Source organism: Bombus affinis, chromosome 10, assembly GCF_024516045.1.
Source record: "Bombus affinis isolate iyBomAffi1 chromosome 10, iyBomAffi1.2, whole genome shotgun sequence".
NCBI lineage: Eukaryota > Metazoa > Arthropoda > Insecta > Hymenoptera > Apidae > Bombus > Bombus affinis.
The window spans coordinates 9,807,544-9,823,114 of record NC_066353.1 but is presented as its reverse complement, the minus strand read 5'-3'; the positions used below and the strand labels follow the sequence as shown (position 1 = coordinate 9,823,114).

At 33.1% G+C, this 15,571-nt stretch overlaps 5 protein-coding genes across 8 annotated transcripts in view; 2 read left to right on the top strand and 3 right to left on the bottom strand.

The window, feature by feature from the left end:
- Positions 1-3,898, top strand: part of LOC126921068 (ankyrin repeat domain-containing protein 6) — a 133,487-nt gene extending 129,589 nt beyond the window's left edge. For 3 of the 4 annotated variants that reach the window (XM_050732281.1, XM_050732282.1, XM_050732280.1), the window contains 5 exons: positions 58-156; positions 568-1,725; positions 2,259-2,535; positions 2,674-2,913; positions 3,032-3,898. In XM_050732281.1, coding sequence (XP_050588238.1) covers positions 58-156; positions 568-1,725; positions 2,259-2,535; positions 2,674-2,913; positions 3,032-3,195 — 1,938 coding nt within the window. In that variant the 3' untranslated portion in view covers positions 3,196-3,898. The remainder of the gene's footprint in view (positions 1-57; positions 157-567; positions 1,726-2,258; positions 2,536-2,673; positions 2,914-3,031) is intronic. The other variant, XM_050732283.1, reaches the window with a different exon arrangement.
- LOC126921072 (CDK5RAP1-like protein) lies at positions 3,893-6,502 on the bottom strand. The gene is made up of 7 exons (XM_050732290.1): positions 5,873-6,502; positions 5,535-5,768; positions 5,242-5,449; positions 4,839-5,159; positions 4,450-4,771; positions 4,227-4,376; positions 3,893-4,145 (listed from the first exon to the last, which is right to left on the bottom strand). The coding sequence occupies exons 1-7, from the start codon at positions 6,216-6,218 to the stop codon at positions 3,918-3,920; spliced, it is 1,809 nt and encodes a 602-aa protein (XP_050588247.1). The 5' UTR covers positions 6,219-6,502; the 3' UTR covers positions 3,893-3,917.
- Positions 6,503-6,582: 80 nt separating this feature from the next.
- Positions 6,583-7,568, bottom strand: LOC126921087 (60S ribosomal protein L36). The gene is made up of 4 exons (XM_050732325.1): positions 7,423-7,568; positions 7,117-7,243; positions 6,808-6,942; positions 6,583-6,727 (listed from the first exon to the last, which is right to left on the bottom strand). The coding sequence occupies exons 2-4, from the start codon at positions 7,240-7,242 to the stop codon at positions 6,641-6,643; spliced, it is 348 nt and encodes a 115-aa protein (XP_050588282.1). The 5' UTR covers position 7,243; positions 7,423-7,568; the 3' UTR covers positions 6,583-6,640.
- Positions 7,569-7,865: 297 nt separating this feature from the next.
- On the top strand, positions 7,866-11,018 carry LOC126921069 (conserved oligomeric Golgi complex subunit 3). Its single transcript, XM_050732284.1, has one exon. The coding sequence runs from the start codon at positions 8,050-8,052 to the stop codon at positions 10,447-10,449; it is 2,400 nt and encodes a 799-aa protein (XP_050588241.1). The 5' UTR covers positions 7,866-8,049; the 3' UTR covers positions 10,450-11,018.
- Positions 11,019-11,141: 123 nt separating this feature from the next.
- LOC126921083 (protein CREG1) lies at positions 11,142-13,569 on the bottom strand. The gene is made up of 5 exons (XM_050732321.1): positions 13,092-13,569; positions 12,097-12,251; positions 11,758-11,877; positions 11,603-11,684; positions 11,142-11,515 (listed from the first exon to the last, which is right to left on the bottom strand). The coding sequence occupies exons 1-5, from the start codon at positions 13,387-13,389 to the stop codon at positions 11,292-11,294; spliced, it is 879 nt and encodes a 292-aa protein (XP_050588278.1). The 5' UTR covers positions 13,390-13,569; the 3' UTR covers positions 11,142-11,291.
- Positions 13,570-15,571: the final 2,002 nt, after the last annotated feature.

Below are 15,571 nucleotides of genomic sequence, written 5' to 3'. Positions count from 1 at the left end.
GTTAGAGCGAGTACAGCGAAACTAGCAGGTGATTTTAACAGGCTTGCGATTTTTCAGTACGGAGATACACCGTTGCATACGTCTGCCAGGTACGGACACGCCGGAGTGACGAGGATTTTGATCTCTGCGCTTTGTCGAGTATCGGATCAGAATAAAGTAAGTAACAATTTGAAACACCTGCCACGTCGTTCTAAGTTTCTCTTTTCTCGCGTAGCCTAAAGCGAGGAGGTTGTACGTGTGGTCGTACGTTCCTCCCGTACCCTTCTAGAATTTTCTTTAATTTTATAAATACCCAAAGTCGAGGTTTCGCGCAATACCCTTCTTATCCCATAGATCTCTATCTGCCCCTTGCCACTTGGATATTCCACGATCAAAGTCGATCCAAGAAACGCGAAAAAGAAAAGTCTGTGTCGAACGATCATCCTCGTATCTGCGCGCATCGATCGTGCGAGTCTCTGGTATCTGAGAGAACCATCCGCCGATAAAGCGACTAAAACACGAGTAAAAACCCCATGCCCATGGTAAAAGACGGCTTGTGCGACGACTAACGATCGTTTCTAAACGCAGAACGGCGACACGGCGCTGCACATCGCGGCGGCCATGGGACGTCGGAAGCTGACGAGGATCCTGCTGGAGGCTGGCTGCGATCGTAGCCTGCGGAACAAGCAGGGGGAGACCGCGAAGGACATCGCCAGGCGCAAGAACCTGCAAGAGATATTGGAGATAATCGGTAAAGCGCGAAGCAAGAGCAGAACGCGGAGCAAGAGTCGCGAGGAGGAGAGTACGCCGGCGACTCTGGACAAGGTCGACGGGAAGAGCAGCAGCAAGAACGAGAAGAAGCGAGAGAAGACCGGTAGTGGGACCAGCGGCAGCAGGGATAGTTGCACGAAGAAGGAGAAAAAGAAGCACAAATCGTCCGCCAAGCAGAACAAGGTGCACTTCGAGAAGGCCGTGATGGGCAGACAGTGGTCACCGTACGGTTGCCACTATTATCCCGATCCGGAAGCGTTTCCTCAGCCGCGTTTGGATTCCCTGCCACCGGATCCACTAGGCCGTGGCGAACAATACTATTTGGACCTGGCTGGAAACATCAGGAAGGGTCCGGTGGGAGTGGGATACACGTGCTACTGTGCCCCGTTCTTCAGGCACATGGAGGCCAAATTGGAGAGGGACAAGGCTGAGTTGAAGGCTCATATAGATCAGGCGCACGAGAGATTGGACTTGAAGGTGGCCAATTTGGAGAGGAGGACCAGAGGGCAAATCTCGGAATTGACGAGATGCGTGGCGGCGGAAAGGTCTAGGTGCGACGAGAGGCACATGCATCTTCAGCAACGTCTTTCCAGAGGTGGGAAGGGAAGACACAGCGAAAGACCGGCTAAAGCCACGTTCAACAACGATCAACAGTTCCCACCTGCTCGTGCCAGGTCTCTGGAGGATCTGCTGGACGACAGACCTCACGATAGAAGCTTCGAGATCCCCGGAGAGACACCGATTCATCGAGGTAGCCTCGACGATCTTGATATTCCTGCTATACCACGACTCAGCAAGTCCATGAGGGACCTACCGTCCGGTTCTGGTGTCTCGAGGTCAACGCTGAGGGTACTCGACGTGCCTGCCAGATTGAACGAAACCTTCGACGGCGTAATCAAACAGGATCGTAGCTCGCCGCTAGGCGCCGCCTCTTCGCCGTCGATCGGATCCAGGCAACAGGTCCATCAGCAACGCGTGAGTGTGTAACCGGTGGTTCTTTTTATTAACTACGCTAAGCGTTCACGAAGGTGTTGATTAAGCTGCAAGACTCTAATGACACGTTGCGGATGGTACATGGGTGCCGTTTACGACCAGAAGATAGGATCGAACCCTCTGGTGTTTAGATTCTTTCTGAGAGTTTTAACGGCGCGATGTATGTATTACAGGCAGAGCTAATTGTTTTATCTACCTTCTTTTTTCATTGAGTCGTTCAGATTATGAACGTGGTAAGATGGGAGATAAAATGGTAATAAAGCGGATTGGTGATGTAACGTAACCGATGCCTTTATGTAACGTTTGATCGAAGGCTGCGAACAATATTGACACACGCGCGCTTATTTCCCAACCAAATGGTTTTTATCAGATTCTACGTTTCGTCTTCGTGGTATGAAACGTTTGTATTCGGTACGAAAGTACTGTCGCGTACAATAGTGTGCAAATATTTTTTGTAGTCTCTGTAAGCGATATCTTCGTACTTATGCGCTTGTTTTAAACTAAGAAACTGTCAGCAGGATCTTTCATCTCGAGATCATGGCATAAATTCGTGCCAGGACGAAAGTAGCGCGACGCGAAAGAACGAGGACACGTCGAACGAATGGAAATCTTCAGGGCGACGCAGCGTGCACGAGATGATTAAGCGATTTCAACAAGTACCTGGCATGCATAACGGTTGGAGGGGCCCGCGTTCCGGAAGCAGCGAACCCACCAGTCCAGAGCACAGTCAGTGTTCTCAAAATCAAAGAGTCCAACCACAAGGTGGTGTAGGAAACAGCTGGCGTGGCGAAGGTGAAGCTACTTTACATGCACTTTGAATCGATAGCAGACACTTTAACGAATTTTTTGTAAAGTCCTTAAGAAACTAGTTAAACTCAATTTTTGTTATCTTTGTCTGTAACATTTCTATTTTACCATGTTAAAATGTAGGCAATGACAGCGAGAGTAGCGAGGGAGACGAGGACGAGCAACCGGAAGCATTAAGCGGCGGAATTTCTGGAAAAGGAGTGATATCAGAGCACGTGCATTACGACAGTATCGCCAGAATGCCATATAGGTCCCGTAATGCGGTTTATAGCCCAACACCGCCTTTGCATGACGCACATAATGATTCTGGTTATAGCACTCGCATGTACGGTTCTAGCAAAGGTGCTTCACCTTCGTTATCAGGTAAAGATATATTAGCCATCGTGTGATTTTAACATATTAATACATATCCTGTTATACGTTTTTACATTTTATTTTTTACTCCATTTCTTATAATTTCTTCTGTTATTTGCTCTTTTAGGTCAATTAGAGTGCGATGTAATTCTTCCGACCACACCAAACGCATTCTCCAGTGGAGAACAACTGGCTGCACTGTTAGAACAACCGAGAAACCATGATCTTACGGTGTACGAGCGCGGTGCCGATAATTGCGTTATTAATATCGGAACAGCCAGTCTTGTTTAACATGTATCATTTCGGTCAACGTATTATTTGGAAACGAATTCTGTACTTCCAAAGACATCGATATTTCGTATAAGTTGATGATACCTACTCAGGTGTTAATATAATTTTCTTTTTTTTTTTTTTTTTTAAAGATACGTGTAAATTTAAATTGGTTATTTTGTTGATAGATTCTTTTGTACAAAATGATTCTTGTTTCAAAGAATAGAATATTGTCGTTATGTAAATAATTTATAAACGTACTTTGAACGGTAACGTGTTGAAACTTACCGAATCTCCGTCTAGATTTATTGTCGCAAATCGAACGTATTTATTATCGCGAAAAGTTTTATCAAGTGCTGTTGAAATTATGAAAAGATGAGAGAAAATAAAGTATTAAAGAATTCTCTACTAACGGAGTAGAATAAGCATAGATAATTCTTTTTTTAATCAGTATGTAACGTTCTGTTAAAAATTATTAATATCATCCTCGTAAGAGGAAAGATTACGTACCTATAAACCGCCATGTGTGTACCATAATAATAGATTGAACTATATCTATTTATTATGTAAATGCTTTTTTCTTCATTCACAATACTGTTATATCATTAAGTGAATACGTCGATTTAATTTTGTACGATTGTAATTAAAGACTACGTGTCTCGTTCAAAAATTGAATGTATTATGGAACAATAAGCGTGATTAAATAACAAATGAAATCTCCGAATATTATATTCTACATTTATTTATAACACAGACAGAAATGCATATTCTGTTATCGACGAATGATACAGAGGCGTGCCCGTTAATGTATGCGAATTAGCAGTCTCAATTTTTACAACAACGTAATCACCAATTTTTATTGGTCTCGTGTCATTTGAATATTTTCCAGTAGGTATAGTCATGGAGGGAATTATTACTCGTGTGTTACCATCGTTCCTTGCTTGAAAATTTTCATTTGACCGCTTACTGGACTAAAATCAATTATTACATATTTTACTGATATATCATCATTCTACGACATAGTTGAATTACGATAAATTGTAAAATCTTACTTGCTCTACAAGCACAAGCTGTAATTGTCCAATCTGTAATTTATTTATATTTTCCACCTCCGTTCTATACGTTGAAATCATTCTTTCGAGCCGATTTTGTTTAATACTCGGTGGTACGTCATCCTTGTAACGACGATGTGCAGTCGTTTTCTACGATTAATAATAAAAGGTTTCCATTTTTCAAATATAATATACGACATGAATTTTATAAAATGTGTATTACCTCCCGCATGCTGTAAGAGAAAAGAAAGGCTTTATTATATTTCACTAGTTCCATCAATGATAATGTATCTTGAAATTCCTCTTCCGTTTCTCCACAAAATCCGGTAATAAAATCACTAGAAAAACATATGTTCGGAATAGTTTCACGTATATTATGCACCAAATCTATATATGCTTCGCGCGTGTATCCTCTTCTCATTCTTTCCAAAACCGCGGAATTACCGCTTTGAGCAGGTAAATGAATTTGTTTACAAATATTCGACCTTTCCGCTATCAATTGTAAAACTTCATCTGGGAAATCTTTTGGATGAGGCGATGTGAATCTGAAAATGATTTATAATGATATTCAATGACAATAACTATTTTCAAACGTGAAAATATTTTTAGTACCTGATCCTCATTTCTGGATTGATACGAGACACTTCATCTAGTAACTCAGCGAAACGACGTCCTCCTTTTTTGTTTTTATATACTGTTTTGAAACCTTTTGCTAAATGTGTTTCCATATTATTATTAACATAGAATTCCGATTGAGATGTATCTCTATAACTATTTACATTCTGCCCAAGAAGTATCACTTCCTTTACACCTTCGTCGGATAAAGATCGAACCTCTTTCACTATGCTGTCGATTGGTCTTGATCTTTCCCTTCCTCTTGTGAATGGTACGATACAGTATGTGCACATGTTATCGCAACCACGCATTATTGTGCTAACAAAATACGAAGAAAACACATATAAAGATAGTTATAATAATTGTAAATTATACAACAATGACAAGGATAATAGATTACACATATGCACTGGTGGAACTTGGATCTAATCTCACTGGTGTAACATCTGCATATGTTTCATCAAATGACAAAACAACATTAATAGCAGTTTCATTGTCTGGTACAGACAATAGCCTTGGTAAATCCTTGTAACTGTCTGGTCCAGCTATGATATCAACAAGTTTACCCTTTTCTAATATTTTATCCTTTAATCGTTCTGCCATACATCCTATTACAATAAGATAGTATATATAATATTGTAATATTAATATATTATAAATTTATTACCCATGCATATAAAGTTATAGTTATACCTAACAAACCGATTTTCACAGGAAAACTTTTATTCTTCTTCCTTGTACTATTTAAATCAGTTAACTTGTTCCATACTTTCTGTTCTGCATTATCTCGAATAGAACATGTGATTAGTAGAATTACATTAGCTTCTATTACATTATTTACTTTTCTGTAACCATGAGATTTTAGAATAGACCAGATTACCTCTGCGTCATTTACATTCATTTGGCAGCCATAAACTTCAAAGTAAACTAAAAACAATACAACTTGATGAATACAAAAATTAACGTCATTAAACGTGAGATTTACAGTTTCTTTTAATATTACTAACTTAAAACATTTTGTCTTTATTTACCCTTTTGATCAGAGCCATCAATATTTTGTATATAAGGAATATTTGGTACGCTAATGGTTTCACTAGAAACTTCAATGTTAGATGCCAAGAAATCTTTGAGCGATGGTCCAGTTTTTGACAAATCTCTAAAGTGTTTCAAACCAGAAGATTTTCTTTCAATTTCTTTATTTCTTTCAATTTCCAATCGAGTAAAAGTCGTATACACTGTTTGACATTGTTGAAAATTATAAATTTCTACATTGTTACATGGTGCGAATTTTTTAATAAACCACTTCATTGTTAGTGCATAATTTGTTTTAGAAGCTTTAATTTGTTTTAATGAACTTAACATAACTGTACCAATCATTATTGATTTTTAATATGAGATGACACTGAACTAATAACGTAAATACTGTACATATATAACCTATTTAGAGATAGGTTATGTAATATAAAACTTTTATGGAATCTTCATGGAAAATAATTATTTTATAGTTTGTTAAGTTTTTTGAACATTAATTACAAAAGCAACATTAACTAGATACTTTTCACATCACTTTGATCTCTCTGTATTATTATAATAACTACATTTGAATCATATTGACAATAAGACATCCTAGATATGTCTGAATACCAGTAGCGACTTAAAATGTTACGCTTTTATTTAACTTATAATATTAAATTAGTCTAGTAAATTTAAGAATATAAAGGGAATATGAAATACAAAGTAATAATTTTTCATATATATATATTTTTTTATGAATTTATTATACAAATTTAATGTGTTATTTAATGATGTGCGGCTGCTTTCCTCATCTGGACAAGTATGTTTCCAAGTTCTTCACGCTTCCTCTTAGCTCTGATGTGTGTGCCCAACTATAAAATATAAGAATAGAATATAATATTCATTTGGAATATATAACACTTCAAGTGACAAAATTTATTGATATCCTTACCCTCCTCTTCAAGAATTTTAAAGCACGCTTATCCTTGGAAACTTTCAACAATTCCATAGCACGTTTCTCATATGGTGCATGTCCAGTTACCTCACGGATTAAATCTCTAACAAACTTACTGTGTTTGGTTTGTCTCTAGAATTAGAAGATTTATGAGCACATAATACTAATCTTTATAATTAGTGAATTACTTTTACTTTGTGTTGTTCTTTGTTTTATAAATTGTTTAATTATGAAATATAAACAGAAATAATATAGTACAGAAGTATCATCATAAAACAGAAATGTTTACCACTGTTGCATACTAACCCCTTTTAGTCTTGCGGGCAAAACGCATACTGTCTTTTTCCGTTCATTCTTATTCTTTGCCACGCGAATCTTAGTCGTTTTATGGCCCCTGTTAAGACCAACTGCTAATTCGTACCTCGGAGTCATCCTGCAATATTAAAACGCCGTAACTTTTATAGGTTAGGTCATCAAACGTAATAATAGAACATTACTTAATAATATTATACTTATTACACTGCAATTACTTATAAAAGTACTTATTATTATACAAACGCAATTGATTTCACAAGATCATATAGATATTTTGAGATTCAATTTAACACAAACCTTCACGTCAGAAATACACTGGTAAAAAGGAGTATAATCTTGTTTTCAATGAAAGATATTTTGTGATTTTGTGCGCATGCCCTATAAAATCATCTTGTCTGATTTTCAAGTATGCGACAGAATATTTTATACTTCAAAAATTTCATATATCTAGAAAAATTTTTAAATGTGTTAATTATACGTGTATTCAATTCAACTGCAAATACATAATAAAATTTTAAACTTTATAATATACATTTATTATATAAGTGATATAAATTCCCTATGAAATATTTTGCTCTTTTTGAAACACTATATCTTTTTTAAAATAATATTATAAGAATATTTATGCGTTGTATGTTTTAGTCTATAATAATAATTTAATAACACATATGTATATATATGTCTGTTTTAAAACTTTTGATCCTGTAATATAGATTTTAATATTTCATACAGTGGACATCTTGCGCCATAGTCGATAAATCTTTATCAACTTCACGATTGTGATTCGTAATTGCTGCGGTGTCAGATTTTTGAAGGGAATTTTTTAATTTACATTATAGAACGGTATGAGCGTCATATACGCGATCATACCGCTTTTCTTAAAAACATCTACCTCGTAACATTTATTTTCACTGACAGGAAACCATGTCGAAAATGAAAAACATTCCAAATAACTTAACCAAGTGGGATCTGTCAGAGGATTCTCTGGCACCGTTAACCGATTACCAAAAAGAATGTTTATTGAATTTAGAAGAAGAATTGTTCCCTGACAGCAATTTGAAAACTGAGAAGACAGGTGATACCGTATGCGCAAGCGAAGAAACTAAGAAAACAGTACAAATAGAACGATGCCAAGATCTATTAGAACATTATGCCAAGTTAGAAAAAGAATGTATGGACAGGAAAGATATGAAATATGTGTTGTATCTTAATGAACTACAATCTCGACGACAAGAGTGTCATGAACTTTGTCTTCAAATAGAAGAAGCATTAGAAGATTTTACTCAGTTATATAAACAATTTTCAGAGGTTTCTGATAAAACGATATCACTTTATGATGCTAGCGAACAGCTTGATTCAGATCAAAGAAAATTAAATTCTACCATAGAAAACATTACAGAATATGTGAAATATTTTAAAGATATTGATATGATGATGGAAAAACTAGAAGCACCTACGTTATCAGTGAATAGTGAAATGTTCTTTAATATTTTAGATAAAATTGATACCAACATAGACTTTGTGCAGAATAATCTTTCGTTTAAAGAAAGCAATACTTATCTGATCAAATATAAACACTGTCAATCTAAGGCAATATCGATGATGCAAAATTATATTTTTAACCTATTTAGCAAGACCACGGAAAGTATATTGAATTTAAAAGATAATGATGATTCCCAAGATAATGCAGATGCAGCTTTAGCTCTTTTCTATGGAAGATTTCAAACTATTTTGTCAAAAGCTAGACCAGTTATAGAACAAATTGAAGCAAAATCTTATAAGAGACAAGAATATGACAGCTTATTGTCAGAGTGCCATCAATGTTATTGGAGTCAAAGAGGATTAGTATTAGGCAGTAGTGTACAAAAGTCTCTAATGTCTGTAAAGGAGAAATACAATGGTGATCATTGTAGTCTGGTAAGAAATTCATGTGCATTACTGTTACATGCATCGATGGATGAATATAAATTATTTTATGAATTTTTTTCTAAACCATCCAGTGGATTAACAGCATACCTTGAAAGCTTATGTACATCTTTGTATGATACACTTAGACCATTCATAATTCATATTAATCATTTGGAGACATTAGCTGAAATTTGTTGCATTTTGAGGATTGAAATGTTAGATGAACATGTTCAAAATAATTTTGAACCATTAGAAGGTTTTGGTAACATTTGCCTGCAATTATTGCATGATGTACAGGAGAGACTGGTTTTCCGTGTACATCTCTACTTACAGTCTGATGTTTTGAATTATAACCCATCACCAGGTGATTTGGCATATCCAGAAAAGTTAAAGATGATGGAAGATATAGCAGAATCAATAAGAGAAGAATCCAGACAGACAAAAATGAAAAAAATATCTATTTCATCTAATGATGATAATAATCTAGAACCAATATCTAGGAATCATATAGAAATAGATTCTATCTACCAAAAGACACATATGGGGAATTCACCAGCAGATCTTCATGGAATGTGGTATCCTACTGTTCGTAGAACATTAGTATGTTTATCAAGATTATATAGATGCGTGGACAGATCTGTGTTCCAATCTTTGAGTCAGGAAGCAATATCTCTTTGTGTACAGAGTATAGAAAATGCCAGGCATGAAATAGAGAAAAGAGCATCTTCTTTAGATGCAGAACTTTTTCAAATAAAACATTTGCTCATTTTAAGAGAACAAATTGCACCATTTCAAGTAGACTTCACCATAAAAGAATATAGCCTGGATTTTTCTAAAGTTAAGACAGCAGCATTTGGTTTATTAGAAAAGAGTTCAAGATTTTTTACTTTGTCAAATAATGCATTACTAGAATTTTTATTGGAGGGAGCACCTCAAATGAAGGAGCAACTAATAGACTCAAGGAAGCACGTGGATAATAAATTGAAATACACTTGTCAACGTCTCATACAGCATGCAACATTTTTATTGATACATCCAATTTTGAAACTGCTAGAAAGGGAGAAGTTATATGCCAATACCCCAGATGCATCTCCAGAACATGCTCTTGGAAGTCCTCAAGATGTTGCAGCAGCAATTAGCGAGGTATTACGGATAATTAAGTTTAAATGTCCTGAAATTCAACAACTGATGCAACTATATCTCTCTAATAAGGAAACAGAGTTTATTTTGTTTAGGCCGGTAAAAAATAATGTCTGTGCTGCATTTACACAACTATATCAAATACTGAGTAAATATTATAATTCAGAAGAACTTTTATTAATTGCATGTCCATTACCAGAACAAATCTCTGTTATGCTGAGCTCATCCAGTCTTACTCATGGAAAAAATACACAAAGCACTGCAAAAAAGACGTAGCAAAAATGAATTAGCAAGCTTTTATAATTAGGTACTGTATATTAACGCTATCTGCGATCCGTAATCAAATTACGAATTTATTTTAAATATTTCTTTTGAAAAAAATAAATATTAATATATAACGAATATTTTATATTTTTAAGTAAATTATGTAAAATCTGTATAAATAATTCATAATTCCATATACAATAGTTCAGATATTCAAGTAAAATTACAAAAGCTATTGCAATTTATAACGCCCTGTATTAAAGAATACTACACGATATTTTAATTCTTTGTAATGTACTTTAAGAACACGTAATTTTTATATTACGAACATGTACATATTTAAAATCTTAAATTAAATTAACACACCACGAAATTTGTACATCTCCTTAAATGGGATTTATGGTCTTAAATAAATTTTTACAGAAATTGTTATGAGTTTAAAACAAGAAAAGGTGTATATTTTTGTAGCAAACAGTACTATAGTGTGTCATATTGCGATGATACTAGGGATTTAATTTTTCCAATTGTACTTGAAAACATGATTAATTGCTAATATATATAAGTGATAATGATATATATTACATATTGTCTATTTATTTTAATCTTACAAAACTACTTTCCTATACCCTTTTCTCTTACAGAAAGAATAATCTATAAGCAATTAATTGCATTGGATAAACATCAGAACAAAACAACTTACTTGCTTACGATTGTAATTTATAAATTTATTTATTATACTTAATACATGGATTTCCATATATTTAAATAAGTACCAGTATTAAAACTTTGTCCTACAGCTTGTTGAAAACTATAGAAAATTATAGTGTTATTATAATTTATATCTTCCAGTTAATTCACACACGCTGTACCACAGGCTGTAATATATTAGAAATTGGACTATATTCCTCTTCAGATTTACTTTCGTAAGATTTCAGGGGAAAATGTTTATTTAATTCTTCAATAATATTCGTTGTTGGTGGATGTAAATAATCTTGTACAGAGACGTATTTCGGGCCGCCAAATGTATCCAATACTACGACTGAAATTATTTTCAATTTTGCGAAATAGAAATGATGATCTGTAACAATTAACACAATATTTTTAAATGTATATTTCATAGTAATATTTTTTATTCATTGACTTCATTTATTAAAAAAATTCTTACCTGCTGGCATATTAATTAGACCTGGATGACGCGTGAAAACTGCTTTTTTAGCTACTTCGATTTCCGCACTTTCATTTTTTAACTGTAAAAGATATAATAATACTTGTTAACTATTCCATTAATTTAAATATTCTGTAAATAAAAAATCTACTAACTGGTTTGATCTTGCCGGTTAGAAGAACCCTGGCACAACGTGGATCCATAGGATCCCACCGCTTGTTTCTACAGTATTCCCCTTGGGCTAATGACATCAACATCGAGGCCCGATTATCTTTCTGTAATTAGATTGAAATTGATTTTCAATAAAATAGGAAATAAAGTTAGGAAAATAAAAAAAGGATAGTGATTAAGGTTTTAATAAAAATAATCGAATATTCGATATAATATACGTACTGATATTGTTCACTATCTTATCAGACGATGGTAATATTAAACATACGACGTATTTTTGCAACTGCGATACATATTAATAATAGTGTTACAGAAATGCTTACTGCAAGATCTTTAGCTGTAAAATCCAGGGTAGTAAGGTAAAGATATGGAATCCCTGATCCATTCCCTAAAAGCCCATCGCTGTAGGAAACTAAATTTACAGCTGGAAACGATTCGATATCCTTTCTTGCGCTGATTGTCGCCACGGATACCCAATCTGTATATGTACATAAAATTATTGGTAATTATATTTACATTATAATTAGCTGTTATTATATGATAAAAAATCTAATTAACATAGTGAAGAATACTAATTACATATTTACTTGTTAACATAGTTACCATTGATAACGATATTAATAATAAATAAGATATTTAAGCAACTAAAGTTATATACGTGATTACAGCGTATACAATGAATATGATGTCATACATATGTATATAATATACATATATATTCCCAGATTATTAAAAAAAAAAAACAATAAATTTACATAATAAAACAAATAAACAAATAATTTTACTTCGAAAGTAATTGAATTTAATAAGAGTAAGTACGTAAATAATTCGCATGTTAAATATGTTATTTGTTTGAATAAACAACTTTTCAATGGCTAGATTAGACAAAATATCTTCGGTGATAATAATTATTTGACTAGTCACGACTTAACTCATCATGACTTCCTCGATATTGAATTTTGAATGATTTCGTATTATCAAAAGTAATATTTATTCAACTTAGGCAATATTCATTTATAATATTCATTTATAGTAGTTCATTGAAAAATTGGAAAGCCGCCAGCATTCAGAGTCCTAATATTAACTTTTACTTAACTCGGTACAGATAACCACATATCTACATTATATATGTAGATATTCTTTCTACTCGTTTTATTAATTTCCGAATGATTCATAATTTTGCACTGAAATGTAACGCTTTTGTTTGAAAAGTAGCTGTTTACGCAATTTGAATTTCAAAGTAAAGAAGAACCGTAATAACGTTTTATTAGTTTTGAAAACGTTGTTACTATGAAAAAAAAAAAACGTATTTTTTTACCAGCTTGATTGACAATGTATCTTGCCATTAAAGCTGCCTGATCGATAGGTGGTGGATTATTGACAGGAAGCTGTCGATCTCTGTCAGTCGATTTGTACATATTATGATGATCTTCGTGATGTTGATGTTTTTCGTATTCAATTTCTTCTGGACTATTCTCACCCATTTCTTTCGCTTTCTTCCATTTCAAAAACTCCTCGAATTCTTGCCAATGTTCAGCCTCCGAAAAGTGTGAATACTTCTTCGCTTCGATCGTGAAGATCAAAAAAGATAAGAAGACTGCGAATCGAAAAATCATGGTTTATGTCCACGACTGTTTCACTCTGATGGTAAACGTTTACTAAAACGGAACAAAAGTACACTATCGTTTTACAATCCCCTTTTGCAATTCCCCACTTATATAGCCTACTATAAGTATGAGAGCGATGAGCACAAGCTCCAATGACTGCTCAGTATATTCGTACTAAACTGCTGACTCAAGGTCAATATATTAAAAAAAAATGTCAAAGTTGTACATCATGCTATGTGAGAATTAGTGAAACTGATAAACATAACCTAAAGTTTGGAAAACTTCAAGTGTTTCGTTTGCGCCTGTTTTATTAATTAATTGACAGGCAAAATTTTAAATTAGTGAATTATTATTACATCGATGATAAATAGTGGTGTTCTAGATTTAAATGGAGTTCCGACAATTTTTTAATTTTAATTTTTAGAGATAACGAATTGATTATTTTTCATAAAGGTGATTTTATAGCTAATTTTAGTTTATATTTTAAATGAGCGTTTTAAAAAGCATCGACAATTAGTATAGTGAAGTATAAGGAAAGTAATTTCATGAGAAAGAGGTTATTATTAACCTTACTATTAACCTCTTTATTAACCTTATAAGGTAGCCACTGAACATTGTTGAGTAACGTAATTTATCATTTTATTTTCTTTATCTCTAGGTTCTGCGACCTTTTTCTTATAATGAAAAGTATGATTATTATAATATAAAACGACAAAAATATGTAATTGTTATTCAATATAGTATGTCGGTTGCTATATTTTTGGTAAAAAAAGTAATTTTTAAAATTTTATGTTTTAAAATATCATTCTTTTCAGCATAATAAATAACATTTGATTTGGGCATTAAAGACAGGAAGCTAAAATTTATTAGAATTTAAATGAAAACTGATAGCTTTCATAATAATTTATGTCAATCCGCTGTAACTTTATCATTAAATTATATCATGAATTTCTAAATGAGTAATAATATAAATACCTAGAGATATTTATATCCAATTTAATTTGAACCTAACCATTATTTCAGCAATAAAGTAGAACAAGTAAATTTACTATTAGTTTTGTAATTCTTATGTATGATTTTAGTTTCTTATACATTTTTGAAGAATAATTTAACTTAAGGGATGTTTTTGTATGTACTGCATTTGTGTATTCGTAGACTCTGGCAATTAATATAAGTATTTTCTCTATACGAAATACCTCTGCTCATATTCAATTTTTTGGCATTTACATGTGCAACATCGGTATTTGGTGGAAGCTGATTTACATCCAATTTTAAGTATTTCTTATCTCTCTGGTAGATGGATGTTAATAGATATTATGCCTTATTTAAGTATTAGAATTTGTTGATAAGATTTCAAACATACGTAGATTAATCTAAATCAGTCAGGTAAATATTAATTATAAAGGATAAAATGAAATTACAAATAATACAATAATAATAAAATAATATAACTTATATGTATTTCAAACTTAAATTGTGAATAAAAATATAAACAAGAAATGTTTATAATTTGTTGTGTATTGCATTCCGATGAAAGATGTGGAATGATAAATTTGTTTAATTTTGTAAAGCATTAAAAAGCACAATATTGTAAATTTGCTAATCGTGAGTGGACATATTATTTTTTGAAGAATATTGTAGAATTATGACGAAAAGAAAATTCGATATTTCACCATTTTAAAATTATATTATAATTTTTTAATCCCAAGGGTGAAAGCTGTACTGAATCACAAGTTTTTGTTTTACCAAGATGGAGACGTTATGCATATATTTTAATGCTTAAGTCACTGCCTTACAATTTTCTTTCAACGAAAATAAATTCCGTAGAAATATTCCGAAAAATTATGAATAGAAATATTCAACAGGTGGATCTTACAGCACATAAAATTGTATTTACATGTGTACTCGTCAAAAAACAATTCATCAATTTACAACAAAACATAATAATCTCTTTGAAAGAATTCGCTACCTCTAGCAACATGTATGTCCATGCTTAGTAACTTTTACTTAAACAAAAAGGATTCATTGCACATTCGCATAGCTTTTTTTTTAAAAGGTAAGCGCCTTTTACATTTATATAGTCATATGCAATTGGTAAGGCAGTGATTTATCGTTATCGGACAAATCGATATGTATTAACGTTTTCGTTGCCAAGATTCGAACAATCAAATTTAATAAGTGACTTTTGTTG